The sequence below is a fragment of the Mercurialis annua genome, linkage group LG2, assembly GCF_937616625.2.
Source record: "Mercurialis annua linkage group LG2, ddMerAnnu1.2, whole genome shotgun sequence".
Lineage (NCBI taxonomy): Eukaryota > Viridiplantae > Streptophyta > Magnoliopsida > Malpighiales > Euphorbiaceae > Mercurialis > Mercurialis annua.
In genome coordinates this window covers 57,352,976-57,370,254 of record NC_065571.1, presented here as the reverse complement: position 1 = coordinate 57,370,254, position 17,279 = coordinate 57,352,976, and the positions used below count along the sequence as shown (strand labels likewise).

At 32.6% G+C, this 17,279-nt stretch overlaps 3 protein-coding genes across 3 annotated transcripts; all 3 read right to left on the bottom strand.

Moving 5' to 3' along the window:
* Window positions 1-904: 904 nt before the first annotated feature.
* LOC126668808 (uncharacterized) lies at window positions 905-10,487 on the bottom strand. Its single transcript, XM_050361994.2, has 16 exons — window positions 10,291-10,487; window positions 10,000-10,173; window positions 9,548-9,727; window positions 8,428-8,836; window positions 7,531-7,649; window positions 7,372-7,449; window positions 6,756-6,896; window positions 6,596-6,640; window positions 6,247-6,410; window positions 5,516-5,594; window positions 5,345-5,430; window positions 4,867-4,996; window positions 4,645-4,777; window positions 3,621-3,784; window positions 2,280-2,469; window positions 905-1,429 (listed from the first exon to the last, which is right to left on the bottom strand). The coding sequence occupies exons 1-16, from the start codon at window positions 10,408-10,410 to the stop codon at window positions 1,224-1,226; spliced, it is 2,418 nt and encodes an 805-aa protein (XP_050217951.1). The 5' UTR covers window positions 10,411-10,487; the 3' UTR covers window positions 905-1,223.
* Window positions 10,488-11,467: 980 nt separating this feature from the next.
* LOC126667056 (rust resistance kinase Lr10-like) lies at window positions 11,468-14,107 on the bottom strand. The gene is made up of 2 exons (XM_050360020.2): window positions 13,857-14,107; window positions 11,468-12,864 (listed from the first exon to the last, which is right to left on the bottom strand). Exons 1-2 carry the CDS (start codon window positions 14,101-14,103, stop codon window positions 11,567-11,569), a joined length of 1,545 nt encoding a protein of 514 aa, XP_050215977.1. The 5' UTR covers window positions 14,104-14,107; the 3' UTR covers window positions 11,468-11,566.
* A 1,561-nt stretch (window positions 14,108-15,668) lies between these two features.
* Window positions 15,669-16,178, bottom strand: LOC126670658 (RING-H2 finger protein ATL34-like). Its single transcript, XM_056104732.1, has one exon. The coding sequence runs from the start codon at window positions 16,176-16,178 to the stop codon at window positions 15,669-15,671; it is 510 nt and encodes a 169-aa protein (XP_055960707.1).
* Between the last annotated feature and the right edge of the window lie 1,101 nt (window positions 16,179-17,279).

The window sequence follows — 17,279 nt, the reverse complement described above, 5'->3', positions numbered from 1 at the left end:
CAAAAAAAGGTGGTACTTTTTCTATCTTTATGGGACGGAGGGAGTACAAGACTCGAAAAAAACTTATTGGTGGGGCCGGGGGAAGGCATGTTTCCATATGTAACCTTGCCAATGTATATATATAAGACTGCACCCGCAAAATCAAGAGAGGCATAGTAGAAGTTGTTTCTCTAACCATCGTCATAGATTGTTTCTGGTTGTTTTCCTATCGTTTCTGGTAGAAATATTAAATTGATTTTGAGAATTAGAAAGATTTTAAGTGAATTAGCAGAAGGTTTGGATAAATTTCAAAAAAATCAACAAAAAAAATTGGCTTTTTAAAGACCATTAGACCTTCATATTAAAATTTGCAAGTTTGTGAATTGGTGCAATATGATTTTGATCTCGTAAATGATGAATTTATCGTTCTAGTTTTGTGTAAACTTATTACTACTATTTTATTTGGTTTACCTTTATGGAGATTTATTTTTTTTAATCAAAGATGGAAATCGACTCTTTCGAGTCTCATTTGTTAGTTGTTAGTTACCGAGGCGTGGTTAGAACCCACAACCTCTTGATGCACTTAAAGGTGCCTTAGCTATTTAAACTAGGCCCACATTGGCACCTTTATGGAGATGATACGAGTATTTGAAATTCAGTTTCTAATATTCTAGATTTAGCTAGACCTAATTTATTGATTTAAAATGGTTAGCTCACGTTAATTTAATAGTTAAATTCTAAAAATTATAATTACATAAACTACACTCCCATTCACACCTCTAAATTTACATCGATATAATTTTAAAAATATCTAAATAATTTAACTAAACATAATACAATAAACTTCATAAAGAAATACTAATTTAAATTCTTGTGCAAAACCAAACGTTATGCACCTTTCTTGAACAAATGGGAATATATAGCATTAAAGAACCTGAGGCAAAAACCATATTTGATATAATGATAATAAATATATGACAATTTGATCTGCCAAATCTGTTACAATACAACATTTTCTGAAACTACCAATCCAAGAAAACAAAGCCATTTTTCCTACCAACTTCCTACCAAAATTTCTGAAGCCTGCTTCCAGACTCGATCACAATTTCTCTTCAGAAATATGAATCGCACTGCCTTCGACTTGATGAAATGCACAGTATGAACCCATTGTTAACATAAATTGTCGGTTTTTTTCTGCTGCATTTGCATGAAATTTATCTTTTCTGATGTATCGATGTCTAGCATCACTCTACAACAGCAGTCCTCTTCTCCAACAGAGATTCCAAAAATGCTGAACATAGTTTAGTGAGGGGAGGAAGATTATGTGATGAGCCACTAAATATGGTATCCCACGGCCTCTCAGAAGGCATAGATGAAACCAATGAAGTTTCCGTTCTTTTCAAATCGATCTCTGGTAGCTCCCCGTACAGAGATGCGTACCCGAATTTCCCTGACAAAACAAAGGAAAATACTGCTGGTTAGGTTTCTTGATTAATAATTAAAACAGCCATCTGCTGATCTAATTTGTCTCAATGAACATTTCTCGTCTAGTTCGTAGTGTTGGTAGCTAAAAACACCAACTCAAAGGAGAAAATATTGTACCCCTCAACAAAAAAAAGGAGAAAATATTGTTATTATTATTGTTATTGAACAAGAAAAAGCTAACTCTTGTGCAATCATTTACATGAACATGGTACGGGAAAGACAGAAAAAGGTTGCAACTAAATTTAAAAGTAGCTTTTCCTTCACCATCAGTTGTGATTAGGAAAAACTAATAAAATTTACATTTCTAATGCAAAAAGGACCAATAACTTTAATTTTTTTTTAGTAATCTAAAGTCAGTTAAGGAAATATAAAACAACGTTCCTAACATCTACGTTCTTAAACAAGTTAATTTATATTAAGTACACAATTGATGATAAATGATTACATGTTTTATTTTGCATTTATTCTAATTCACACTCCAAAGACACGTGAAATTTACGATAAACATAGTATTTGATTCAGAGTTTTTCTAACTCTCAACTAGAAGATTGTTATTAATTTCACAGCTTAGGTGAATGCCATTTGAACTTTACGACTTCAATAGAACCACCAATAATAATTGTTTCAACAATTTTACTCATATAACTAGAACTTCAGTGTTTATATTGTAATCACCCTCAAAATTCATGATGATTTATGCACATAGTCCAAAATGCCATGTATATAGAAAAAAAATTCAGTTTTGACACACCATTTTGAAATCAGAGGATTAACACAAGCACAGACTATTGAGTGCAAAATAAATGAAAACTCACCTGCTTCTTCAAGGCTAAGAACACCATTCTGCTTCAATGTGCCGAGTTCTTTGCCGTGAGGATCAAATAGAACATACTCATGTTCACCATTTATATATGCAAGCAATGCTCCAGGCCGGTTCCCATCAACCATGTTTTCTTCTGCAGAAGATTGATTTAATTGAAGAAACGCAAGGGCCCCTCCATTGGCCTGCACAAAGGGATGATTGATCAAAAGTCAAAGTCGTTCTGCTCTAATGCATTCCACGTCAATGTAACAGAAGAAGTAGGTTAACCCATGATGATAATAGCACATAACAGACATGTTCGTAAACCAATAGCATGCCGTTAACCTTTCTAAATCAGATCATTACATTAAGTCCCAAAACAAAGGAAGATAGAGGAAAGTAAGGAGCGTCGCAGATTTTGCTAAGTATTATTTTTGTGTTCACTAGCTATACATCCTTTTCTTTTAAAAGAAAATAATATTCATGCAACTAAAAGACTATAATTCAGCTTTAATTTAGACCAAAATTATATTTCATTTTTATCTTTATTAAAAATTAATGGAATTTTTAGTTTCCTTGGACTGTGCATCATAACAAAAAAAGGTTAAATTGACTACACGTCATTAAAAAGAAAGGTAAAAGGAAAAGAGGGAACTTATAAGACCATCGTTCATTATAAGAAAATTGAGAGCTCACACAACCACATCCATTACAATTTTCTTAGTCTCTAAAAGAGTTCGTTTTATTAGCATATTTTCTGATCTTGCCTTCAACTTATTGATTAAATACTATCAATGTTAAAAAAAAACTTCCTCATGTTGAGCAGAGGTTATAAATGTATGTGCGGCTTACTTTTGTGTTGCACCTTAATATGAATACTTCTATATAGCGACAACATATTAGTCCCCTAGTCAGTACATTTTAGAAAATACAAAGACAGGTAAAGTAAAGAAAAGAACTTACTAGATATAATAGATCAGTCAAAAAGAAAATTTAACCTGCACGATAGCCAGTATAATGTTTGTCGCTCACAAAATGTGTTAGTATTTCATTAGCATATCTAATACGAGCTCTTGCTTAAGGAATTGATTAGATACTCTTTACTTAGGTGGTAAATCTTTCCTCATGTTGGATGGAGGTAGTATGTATGGGTGTCCATCAACAGCTTACTTATGCATTTATTGGTTCCCTTTTGTTTATAGTTCTAAGGACCCAGTAAAAGTAGAAGAAAAGAAATAATGGAGAAAAAGAAAACAAAACATGAACAGCAAACACAATCTCCGCAAAATAATCACGTTAATGCACTGAAAGGAAAATTAATCATATTGGACAATGGACACACCAAAAAAATTACCTTATTCACCAACCACGTAGCCGTAGGAACAGGATCTGCTGCATTGAAAAATAAAATTGCTCCATCTTTTGTTTTAGTTGTTTCATTAGATTGATCTGATTTAGATAATTCAGGGAGGAGAACAAGAGCAGCAAAAGACGATTCATCTGCTGCACTGGCTACAGCTGCACCGTTTAGACATAGCTCTAAGTCAGAATGACTCAACCATAGCCCTATAGTTACTACAGGAAAGCAACTCCCTCTTCAAAGAGATGATAATAACCAAAATAAAAAATGATACTAGTGCATTGGTCATATGCTCTAAAAAGCATGTCAGAGAAGAATGATTCATGGCAACAGATTTAATTACTATAAATTTAATAGATGAATCAAACAAAACAACCTACTTCAGGTTCATCAAAAGCAAGAGAAAGGAGTACATAGAAATAGAACAGAAGAAGTCCACTGTAGCATGGCAACAGTTGAGAAAGAAGAACTAAACAAGGATGGTTTTAGATGTATTTTCTCTATTAATAAGAAAAACAGATGGTCAGAGTTTACAATCGCCCACTAGATTAAAGAAAGTTATTGCAATGCAAAAATATGACCTTTTCATAACTTAAGTAAAGCTATATAAGAAGATTCATAATGCTGCAAACAAAGACAAAATAAGCTACAAATAAGGCACATTGCACGAGTGTATGGTTTGCTAGAAAGATGAAGCAATCAAATTGAAAGCTTTCCTCATAGTTAGACCATATCAATTGCCCAATCAAAAGCCATATAGACACAGCATCATAATCCATATTCCTGCCTTGTTCCTTACTAACATATATTGCCAGTAATCATACTATAATAACTTAAGGCACACCTTCAATTTAAAGGAGAAAAATCATGATACTTATTAAATCAGAGAAGCAGAAAAAAAATGTCTACAATTTGAGCAGAGAAATGAGATTAGTACATCAGGTGTTGGAAAAATGAATAACAAAGTAATTGCTAGGAAATAGAAAATGTTATCATATCAAAATAAAGAAGATTTCACCTTCTGCATGAAGCCTGTATGACCAAGACATAGAAAGCTTTGACATGCTCCAAATGGCTAAATGTGGTTTAGAACCCCAGGATGCAGAAACAAGATACTCAGACGTCCCAACAAATGAGAGAGTCCGAATTGGCTGCACGAAGTTGCATAAAATACAATCAAGAATAGCATAAATTGAGAGGGGAACAGATTTTCTTATATGACATTATGCAAACGACTCACTGAGTAAATCTCCCCAACTACAGCCACAAGAACATTCTTGTCAGGATCCCATAATGTAATAACAGTTTCAGCAGCAACTGCCAGAACGGAACCATCATGAGAAAAAGTAGCTGCTGTCATTGGCTTTTTTCTGCAAGAAAGGAAGAAATGCAAATGGAAGAGCATCAATTAGTTTGGAATGGTATCACTAGAATACATCACTAAACACCAGGTAAGATAGCTATGATGACAAAAAGAGTATGAATAGGGACTAAAAAAAAGTGAAGTGTACAATTCAATCATAGGACTCTGAATCAAAGAAATTATTTAAATTTGAAGGATTAATATAAAATGATTTCAAGTTCAATCTTAGCTAGCATATTAATATAAAATGATTGCAACAAATTGCCTTTGATGATAGTCAATATTCCACAATCTAATAAATTCAGATATTGAAAACAAATAAAAAACAGAGTCCACTGTAAAACAAATTTCATACTTATATGAGGCAACAGCATAACAAGTCCACTTAGAATTTGTAAGCACTTGATCTTTCCGCTGAATGCCATTGTTACAAACCCACACCTGTAACATCGGAAGGAAATCAAAATGTTGTCAAGAAGGCAATAAGAAAAGAAAAAAGCAACATTCCAACTGTTTTTGGGTTTACCTTAAAATCCCCGCCATAAGATGACGTTACAGCCATACAACGAGTAGGATGGAAAGTGATTGAAGAAATTTCAGCATCCCTGCCCAATAACAAACAAAAATGATATTAAATACTTAAGCATCATGCATCTATTGGCATTCTAATAGATAATTCCATAACATAGAAATAAGACCCTTTGCTGGACAGCACAAATGTTAAGTGAGAATATCCATTTTTATACACAGCGAGAATATCCATTTTTATACACAGCGAGAATATCCATTTTCACCAAATCAAGTGACAGATCAATATTAAGTCAGGTAACATTTCAGTTTTTTTTGACCTCAAACATAGGGATGGCAATACTGTAGGGATTCCCCATTCCATGTTCTGCCCCACAAATTTTAGGGAGTAGGAATGAGGGCGAGTTCTCCTCCTAAAGGATCCCTGTCCCAACCTCGAAATATATTGTGTGTGTACATATATCCAATACAACAGAGGTTCTAAATAATATTAGATATTAATACAGCATATATTATATCTCTTTGAATAGATTTTATCTAGTAAAAGAAAGTCCTCTCCACGGGGATTGGGAGGCAGACAACTCTGTTCCCATTTGGATGGGATGGGGAATGACATCCGTCTCCCCATCCTGCCCTGATGCCAATCGAACTCAAATATTACTGCCACATAGGCTTTCTCACACATGTTATATTCATTCCAATATTTTCATCAATAAGTCATGGTCTAACCTGTGAGGTTCATAAACAATGGTAGACAAGCTGAATTTATTATCTGATCCCAATACCCAAAACTTAAGACACACCAATCCACCTAAACCCTCCTCGGCAAGCTTCACCTCAACAGTTCCCATCATAGAGCCATCCGGTGAAAGAGCAACTAAAGCCACCACAACCTTTGACAAAAAAAATTCAGGAATATTAGCTTCTTTTTGCTCAACCATATTTATTATGATTTATAATATCGCAATAACTAAATTGGATGTATTGGAGAAAACTAATATAGGAAAGAGTGTGCACATAGATGCCAATAACGGCATCATCTTGTGAACAAAAATTACAAATGAGCTGCTCTATATACCGTGACTTCATCGCCTGGTTGATGGTTTCTCTCACAAACTTGGACCTAGAGGAGGCAGATTTAGAAAATTCAACTTCAGATATGATAAAGTCATAATCAAGAAGAGTGTTAAGGAAATATCCAACGTAGAATATGAATCATTCATTTTAAACCTCCTCACCTCAGAAATTCCACGGTCATCAAGTAGACTATATAGCTGGATACAGTAGTTCTCAGCTCGCACAGCAACTAATCCAGTATCATGATTGAAAGCAATCCCACTAGATAAGCCTTTGAACATCTCTGGAAATAAACATGGAAGCTGAAAATACAGGACAAGAACCTCTCAATGGATTAATAAATCAGCAAAGAGCAGCCTTAAATTGCAATGGAATAGAAATGTAACATATTGTCCCTACTTTAACGAAACATAAAGTATCAACCAAACACAGTCAAAAAGTCCTATTTCCTGAGAACCTCACTTCCCCAAAAAAAATTATTCTAGGAAGAAGATCACAGTGAACAGTTAAGGCCTTTTTTTTCTTTCCCTTTCAATCCCTCTATCTCTAAATCATCTATTTCTGTTTTAATTTTTCTTTATGCTCTGTTCTAAATCCTTAAGTTATCTCTTATTTCCTTGAAAGAAAGTATCTTTAATTTTAAATTTAAGAGACTACTAAGCGTACAAGTCATCATATTCTCATTTCGACCAATCACATGAGTAGTAGAGAAGCACATCGACATAGAAAAGCATATCCAAATGAGCTTGTAAAGTCTGAAAACAGGTCATTACTAACCTTAATACCAGAAATGGACCTCAAAATACCCATAGAAGGCATCTTTAATATATGAATTTGATTATCTGCACATGATATCTAAGGAAAATTAATTTAGTAAAACAGGTAAACTAAACTAGTTCCACAATTATAAGTATCCTGTAAAGGAATTCCACTTACTGAAGAAAGAGAAGGATCTGGAGAGTCTGTATAGTACAGCAGTGGAGACCCTACTCTTGGCAAAAATTTCTTCTTCCCTGTATCTAGTTGCCAAACCACGAGAACTCCCTCCTTTCCACCTGAACAACACAATTTTGCACATATTTTAAATATAAAGTGAAGAGAAGCAAGCCATTACGTTAACACAATAAAGAATCAACAGCTACTGCACTGTTGCTTTCCTACCCGATAATTGTATGATAATTCAATGGCCATATGGTCATTAAGCATCTACTATGATTTTTGTGATTACAGCACTATGACACCTTTTAAATATTCCTCACGTCCCTTTATTTTCTATCCCACTTTTTTTTTTGGCATGTCCCAAAAATGTCTTGTTTCTATTATTTACACGTTTTTTATTTTTTATTTCTAAACCTTCTATTTTTCCAACTTCAAATCATAAATAAAAATAAACATTTATAAGTTTAATTAATTCAAAAAAATACTATTTGTAGTTAATATTTGTAATTTATATTTTCAATGCAAGACAAAGAACAGAAAAGGAAATACACTATTTTATTTATTATTTTCTTACACTTTGTAAAGCAGAGTACGAGACAAAAAATGGGATGGAGACAGTAGGTGTTAAAAGGAAAAATGAAATGCAACTAATTCAAATTTTGCCATGCATGAACAATAAATAAATTTGAGATTCAGCTAATGCAAGATCCAACTTAGCTATTCCAATGACATATTCAATTCATTTATTATACTAGTTAGTACAAAACCAAACTAATCCATTGACAGCTTTATGAACATCAGATAGCTAGACCAGCCATTGCAACCATGCAAGACTATAATATACTCAGGTTATGCAAATGTCTGATGAAGAACACGGCTTTTACTCGTATATACCTGAATATAAATAGGCTCCATCTGAAGAGAAAGAGAGCGTTTTTACTTCGGAAGGGTGCCAATGCCATGTGGTGCAAGACTCTGCATCATCATCACCCCTCACTCCAGGTCTTTCTTCATCATTATTTATCGATCTTCCACTCATTACTCTATTACTCCCACCAAATGATCCATTTCCATACCCCCTCCAAATCAAAATTCTACCGGTCACATCTCCTGCAGCAACAATTCTTTCAGTTGGGTGGAATGCAACAGCTGCCAAGTTTTTTGTATGATGAAGTGTGAGCTTCGTAACCGCTACACGGTCAGCGTCTGTACTAGGAACATTCCATATGTGAAGCTTGCGCTTGGTCCGGATACCAAAATATTTTCCAGATGGACTAACAGTTAAAGTTTCTGATTGCTGTGTCTGAAAATACCAAAGGTAATGAAAGCAAATCACAAAACTTGAACAACGAACGAGACATTTTCAACAAATAAAATAAAATTCAGATGCTTGAACGAAACAATACATCCTAAGATGCCTGAAAGTACTTGATGCAATTACAGGTGAGACTTTTTGAGGATGTCCTACTGCCTTCTACTACTTTTGGAAACATAGAGCTTTTAGCAAATACCACAGACAATGAAATCTTAGACATGTTTAACCCTTTTCAGGAACAATAAACAAATTGAGTTCCAAGTGTTCAGTCCAATTAATCAGTAATTAAGAGAGATATAGCAGGCTAGCACAATCTGTAGTAACTAGTAATGATTTCAAAATCAATAGTAAAACCCCATGAATAATTCTTTCTAGCTGTTCGTAAAACAACCAAACTCTTAAAAATTCTTAGCAGGCCTAGAATATGTTTATCCTTTACTTGTTAAATTTTCACTTTTGTATTATTTTTCTTTCACTTGATTGTCATTTGTCAATAGAATCAAATAGTTCATATAGAAACAAGTCAAAAGGCAGATGCCTCACAAGCATTTGTAAAAAGATCAGCTGTACCCCACTGCTGGACTTCAAATCAATTCACAACTTCAATCTTACATCTCTCTCAAAATTCGAGAGAGCTGTGTGTTTATAACAGCAAAACAAAATAATGTTTTTTAATAATTGAATGCCATGAAACTCTACCTCTGCCAAAGTTAGTCCACCAACAAGTCCAGAATTAGTGAGGTTACATTTCCTGATTTGTCCTTGTAAAGTTTTAGACTGATTTTCAGTCTGATTAGTGTTTCCAATAGACACATAAGCATAAAGTTTATGCTTTTCTTTACTTGTCTCAGCTTGTTTGCTTAACAAAGATGGAATCACCTGCCAATAAAAAAAAGTAAATATAGATAGAGAAACAGTGGAAATGCACATACACTAATTTCATATCCACTCGCCAAGCAAACTCTAAATAGAATATAGAAAATGAATTATATACCACTTAAACTGCATCGATTTGAATTTAAGATGCCTCAAATTGAAAATTTGGTAAAAAAAAAAACTCATTTTTCAGCCTAGAGAATTAACATGTCTATAGATTATATATAGATATCAAATAAATTAAAATTAAGCTTATAAATTAATCAATTAATTACCATAGAGAAAACAGGAAACTTAATATCTATGGTTTTAATCAACTCCGGCACGGAAAAGTCCCAATACCGAATAGTTCCATCCAACGACGCCGTCCAACAATAGCTCAATATCTTACTCCCCGGTACCACTATCACGGTGGTCACGCCCGCCGTGTGGCCTTCCAGTGAAACAATCTACACAAAATCACCGATTATTCATGAGAAACGGAATTACAGTAACAATTAACTAAATAAAATGATTATGTAACGAACTTCTTAATAAAACAAAAGGAAATAACGACAAAGTGAAACCTGTAAGCCAGTGGTGGTGCTGAAGATTGAAACTGAGTTGCCGGAGCAAACGAGAAGTCGTTTAGCGTCGTTGGAGAAGGCCGGCGGTGATGAAACATAGCTTCTGCCGCCGCTTATCATTTTTCGTTTTTCTCTTGGTTTTGGTTTGTGCAGCCTGCTTACTGCTGCTGCTATAGCAAAAGCCCTAGGCTAAAACCCCATTCTAATTTTCCTGCTTGAAACTTTCTGTATTTTTGTCAATTTAGTCCTTACACTAATTTAGTTTGTTGTAATTAGTCCTCAATTCCACAAAAAACATAACAATATTCAAGACAATTGCTATAAGTTCCAATTTCACCACGGACAAAATAACTAGAGTACTAGACATATGTATATGAGTTTTTGCAGTTTTTTTTAATTAATTAATTATAAATAAAATTTATGAAAATTGCCCAGTTTTTACGGTTGAATGGTTTACCGGCTCATACAATTTTTTCTAGTTTAAAGTACTTGAACCACATTTCTTGTTTTTCAGAGAAAGCGAACTGAATTGGCATTTGGTTCGCAGTCAAACCAATAAAATTAATTGTTTCGGTCCATATTTTAAAATAGAGATTGAAATTAAAAATCGACAAATGTTAATGAATCAAAGGTTCTATTAGACACTAAAAATAACAATTAATTTGAAAAATAATGATATAGTGAAACGGACTATTTAAAATCGATTTGATTAGTGAATTATTAATCATTCATTTACTCAACCGTCTTTTTTATATGAAAACATCCGGTGCTGCATTATTTATTTTTTACTTAAATTTTGTGGGAGTGTCATTTTTAAAAATAAATACTATAGAATTTAAAATAAAACTTTGTTATTAAAAATTAATGCTTAAATTGAAGGATTTGCAAAAGTTTAATATTATATTTGTTAAGTTTAAAAGTTGGTGCTAAAATTGAATGACATATGAAAATTCAAGGATTATTTTGATAACTAGACATTAATTTAATCATCTAATATTGATAACAAGCTATCTTCTTTTTCTAATGTCAAGTCGAGTGAGAGATTCTTAGATCACAAATTTAAGTGATAAAAACTATCACATAAAATATTTAAAGTATAAAATAATTCTTATAATTACAATAAAATTAACTTTACAATTATTAAAATAAACGAAGAACATAAAAGGGGATATAAGTATACCATAAAATTAAATGATAACAAATGAAAATTTTAGTAACATCACCTTATAACTTAAATCAACTACCATAATTTTTCTAAGTCTATTTTAGGTAAAATCTAATAAGTGGCTAACTCTATTTCAGACGTATCATTTTTAGAAGCAAGGTGATAATTCTCTGAAAAATATTTTCTTGATGCAATCGTGTCCGAGTCGTCAAGACTTCCAATGCTCGATATCATGTCAAGACCCGCAGATTCCAAATACTGGAACGGATTCGGAGGCGAATGCGTAATTTCCATGCTTCCTTCGAGCATTTTTACTACATCACTCATTAAAGGTCTTGCACATGGTGAATGTTGTATGCACATCAAAGCAATGTTACACATTCTCTCTGCCTTTCTCTTATGCTTGTCTTCAATCCCGCAAAATGATAACATCACGTCGAGTTCCTTGTTCTTATGCATATCCCATGCCCATTTCGGAAGCCATTGGCGAGATTCGATAGCATTGGCATCAAATTGGCGTCTCCTTCCGATGATTTCGAACAGAACAATCCCAAAACTATACACATCGCACTTATGAGTTGTGGGATGATTCCATTCCCACACCTCCGGGGCAGAGTATCCGAGTGTTCCTCTACCGCCACTTAATGCTATCTTACTATTTTCTCTTTTATTACACAGCTTTGCCAATCCAAAATCCGCAACCTTTGGATTCAACTTATCGTCGAGAAGAATGTTTTCGGGTTTGATATCATAATGAATAATGCTATGTTCGCAATCCTCGTGTAAATAGGCTAAACCTTTTGCAGTTCCTATTGCAATCTCGTTGAGCTTCTCCCACTTTATTTCTTGGTTTTCGTCGAACAAGAACTTGTTCAAAGATCCGTTCTCTAAATACTCGTAAACAAGAGCCATCACCGAAGAATCAAAGCAAAACCCGTAAAGTTTAACCAAGTTGGCATGGTAAGTTCTTCCGATAGTGCTTACTTCCGCCATGAATTGCTCCTCCAATTGCTTGTTACTCGAACGATTCGTGAGAACTTTAACCGCTACAGGCACGCCATTTGGTAACACGCCTTTGAAGACTACTCCATAGCTTCCCGATCCCAAAATGTCGGAGCAATTATTGGTGAATTCTTCGATCTGCTGAGGCGAAAACCGAACAGGTTTCTCTCTTGCCATGTTACTGAGGAATCTTTCTATTGTTGGAAACTGAATTTGTGGGTTTTGAGATTCTTGCTCCATTGTTATTGCCATATGATCTACTGAAGATTGTTGGTTTGAAACTTTATGATCAATGTCAATGTTAGCAATTCTAGCATAACCTGGAATTGCACTTCCTGCTTTCTTTAAACAATCAATAATTGCATATACTATTGCTGTAATTGCTACAATTGTCACCACACCTAGTACTGAAAAACAACACAAACATATCAAGAACTGCCATTCAAAAAAAAAAGTTCAAATTTAGACTGATATATCAAAAATGATAAAATCAAGGGGCTTATATAATTTTGGAGTTAGTTGACCATGAGCTGCATGTTCGGGGATAAATTCACTAAAATAGAAGTATACATGGCCAAAAAAATTAGACAACCACTTAATAATTTAAGATATAGATAATATTTTTTTAAGATTTCTAAAATGAGTTTTATATTTTTTAAGAGTTTTTGATTTCTGAAATATTTTAGACCCGAAATGTAAAACATATCAATATTTATTTGTTTAAATGATAGAATTTGATTATTTTAGATAAAATTTTAAATTCCAATATCACATAAAAGGAAAATTTCTATAGTTATTTTTTAATTTTCTGATTATTTGTCTTTTTTACCCGGATTGTATTTTTCTTGATTGATTCTTTGTCTTTGCCTCGCTCTAAATCAGTTTTGTTTTTTGAGCGATGGTTTGCCTTTTCTCAAGGCTTTTAATATATTTTCATTCATAAAAAAAAATTATAATTCATGAAATAAATATAAAAGGATAAAAATATAATTTTAAAAAAAATAAAGTAAATAATAGAATTCCTATAAAAATTAGAGTTTATCGTCATTATCTCTATGAATTTTGGTCTGAACTATTGTTTTCCTCATACAATTTAAAAAAGTTACCATTCATCTCTCATATTTTAGCTTTTTGTTAATTAACTAAAACCTTCTCTTTATAAGAGAATTTAAGTTATATAAAGCATTATAAAGTGAATAGATAAATAGCAAGTTATAAAAATTTAGGTGGAAAACAATAATTCAGACTTAAACTCTTGAAAATATTAATCATTAACTCTAAAAATTTAATACCTCTTTACATGACTCCTTCAATTTTAGTACAAGTACAACTAGATTTGGACTTGACCCTTAAAAAATATAATTAACAGAAAAAAATAAATATATGGTAAAATGGTTACCAAAAGATTCTGCAATTCCCCATTTCATAGTGGAATTAGCCTGATCAGTAAATTTGTCGAATGAATCATCTGGACTCCTTTGGAATTGCTGATAATCACTATTTGGAAAAGGCTGAAAATCTTCGTTTTTGAATCCCATTTCTCTCTGTATCTTTGATTTGGATGAGTGCGAATTGGAAAATATAAGCACCAAATAATTGAGGTAGGGATATATAATATTTTGCAGGCGATGACTTTGAAATTTCATACATTGTTCATACTTCACAGACTTAGTAAGTCAACACTCCTATTTATTTTTAAATCTAAATCTGCTGCTTCTGAGAAGTTTCCAAGTGATATTAAGGAAAATTATTAACAACGTTAATTTTTTTAACTTATTTATTAGAAAAGTACTTACATGTAGTCTTGCAACTAAAGTCATTGATCATATCCGCATAATCAATTATATTATAATACGTGACTAAAATAATACTAATTAATAGTTTAATAAAATAAAATAAAATAATCGTGAATAAAATAGCAGCCATAATTTTTATATAAAAATATATTTATTAACAATAAAAATTGAACTCAAGTTTTTCAAAAAAAAAAGTATCTTTTTTTTGTCATCAAACATTTTCGTGGCGTTTGACTGATTAATAAATAAAAAGGGAACAAAAATGAAGATATTTCATTTTTATTTTTTGTATTTATTTTATCAAAATTTACTTAAGAATGAAAAATGTAACCTTCAATGAAAATTATCCATTCCTTTCTTTACCCATGCAATTAATATTTCATTCTTATATATATGTAGAAAAGATGAAATATAATAATTATAATTAATTAATTAATAAAGGCAAAATATCCAAAAAAAATACGTACTGACCTCTAAATTTTTTTCAATAGCACTCCGATGTTGTAAAATTGTCAATTTTATTCTATTTCGCATTTTCGACTTTCAATTGAACCCTAAATTGAAAATTTATGATGATTTTAATGCTATAAAAATGAAAATATTCAAAACAACTAAATATAAGGGTGATATCATAAGTCTTTTATTTTTGGGTTAATATCATAAAAATTCATGAACTTTACACGTTTTCTCATTTTAATCACGCATTTTAAATTTTCTCATTTTCATGCACGAACTATCATTTTTTTCTCAAATTCATGCACGGTGTTGAGGTGCGACGGCTCCATTAGTGTAATTAGTTGAGGTGGGGTCATTTTACACCAATGAATGAGTGTCATCTCAGCACCGTGCATGAATTTGAGAAAAAGTGGTAGTTCGTGTATGAAAATGAGAAAATTTAAACTGCGTGATGAGAAAACGTGTAAAATTCGTGATTTTTTTTTGACAGTAACCCTTTATTTTTTAAAAAATTCAAACAAATTTTTTAATTAGAGATATAATTAATTAATTTTTTAAATTTTATTAAAAATTAAATAAATTAAAAACCGGCATTTTGTCAACACCTCTAACTCCGCCGATGCTCTCAGACCCGCCATCTGGTTTGTCTTCCATATGAACCTCTATTTACCCTCGTTAAAATTATGTCGATGGAATGTAGCTAGTAGAAAGAAATACATAAAGAGTAAATAATATTTCCGTTAAATTTATAATGCTTTATAAATCTCTAAATCAATATATGATTACTTCAAACAACAAAATCAAGATAACTATACAACCCATGCTATTCTCTCACAGACAATAAAGACTAATTAAAACCTCGTTATCAGTACCCAAACTAAGTTAATTATCGAATTAGGGTTTCCAAACATAAGCCAAATCCCATCAAAATTCGGGTTCGAAATATAAGCCAGAACCCATTAAACTTGATTTTCAAGGCGAATCTCCCAAGCATCAGCTCGACAGATAGGGCATAAAGTATTCTTGTTTAGCCAATGCTGCAGGCACAGTTCATGAAACATATGACTGCAAGGAAGCACCACACACTCGTCTTCATCTTCCAATTCCTCTAAGCAAATAGGGCACACGTCATCGTCTTCCTCACCAGTCGACACCTTCTTCTTCTTGCTATAAATAACTTTCTTGAACAACTGAATCAATGTCAACGTTCCTTCTCGCCGTTCTGCAGCGCCGATTTCAATGTCACCATGAACGTGTTCTGGTTCGTTATCTTCAACGTATCGAATATTAGAATTGCGAGGACATAAGCAAACCACTGCAGTGCTGATAAAAATCAGAACAAGTACAAGTACGATAACCAATAAAAAAAAATGAGCAGCGTGATCGGGGACGAAACTGTAACGTATCCATATTGGTTGATCCGGCGGCAGAGACGGCGGTGATAAGTCGGAGAGGAAATATCGGTGCATGGCTGTAGAGAGAGAGATGGGCATGCAATTGGAGAATGATTTGACCTAAGACACAAATATATATAAAGAGATATTTATCTTTTCCTAGTAGTATTTGGATTATTTATTAGTCCTAATAGGAGCTAGACTGAATTTTTCCTCTTTTATCATACAATTTTCTGATAAATTAAATTAAGTATATGTATAAGGCTAAATGATTTTTATATCCACATTTTAACTATTGTTTCAAATATACCTTTAAAAAATAATTTGAACATTTTTAGATTTGGCAATATTGTAAATTGGAACAATCATAGCCAAATTTCAAATTTTATTTATTTTCAAAATTTTATTAGTGGTAATTATTTGCACCTTCGGATATAAATTTATAGTCGACATAATTTAACAAAGGGTAACTTATGTCATATATATTCAAGAGATAACTTTTTTTATTGGAAAACAGATAAAATTTATTTATATCAACTTTATGTGGCGTGGTATTCAACATGGTATTCAGAAATTATGTAATGATAATAGCGAAATATGGAATTTGTTTCATCGAAGGGTTCATTTTTTTGGTTGGCAATTAATGGTCAAATTTTGGAGAGATTTGTGGATTGATATAATCAAGTTATATAATCCTTTATATATTTCTCATGCTTCTTTATTAACCTTATCTTTGACTAAAGATGCTTATTTATCAAAAGTCTTGGATGAGGAATCCAATCTGAGATGGAGAAGAGGATTATGAACAGGATTTGTTTAATCTGCTGCTACAACCATTGATTCAGATTTCTGGATTAGCCGGAGCACAGGTTATTCAGCTAAAAGATTCACTCATATCAGACTTGAAAATTCAGCGAAGACTCATCAGTGAGGATGACTTGTTTTGGTGGGGTTGCTTGACTGAAATTGAAACACATTATCTTACATTGCAAGACATCTTGGGGTTTTGGGTGCACATGTCTTCGGCGGATGAAAGTGGCAGCTATTGGACTATTCCGTTTGACGTCGGGTTGAAATCATTTATAAGATATTTTTTTATTTTTTTCGAATAGAAAAGAGTTCAAAATATTAATCCAAATGAAATATAAAGATGTGAATTTGAGTATAATTGACGAT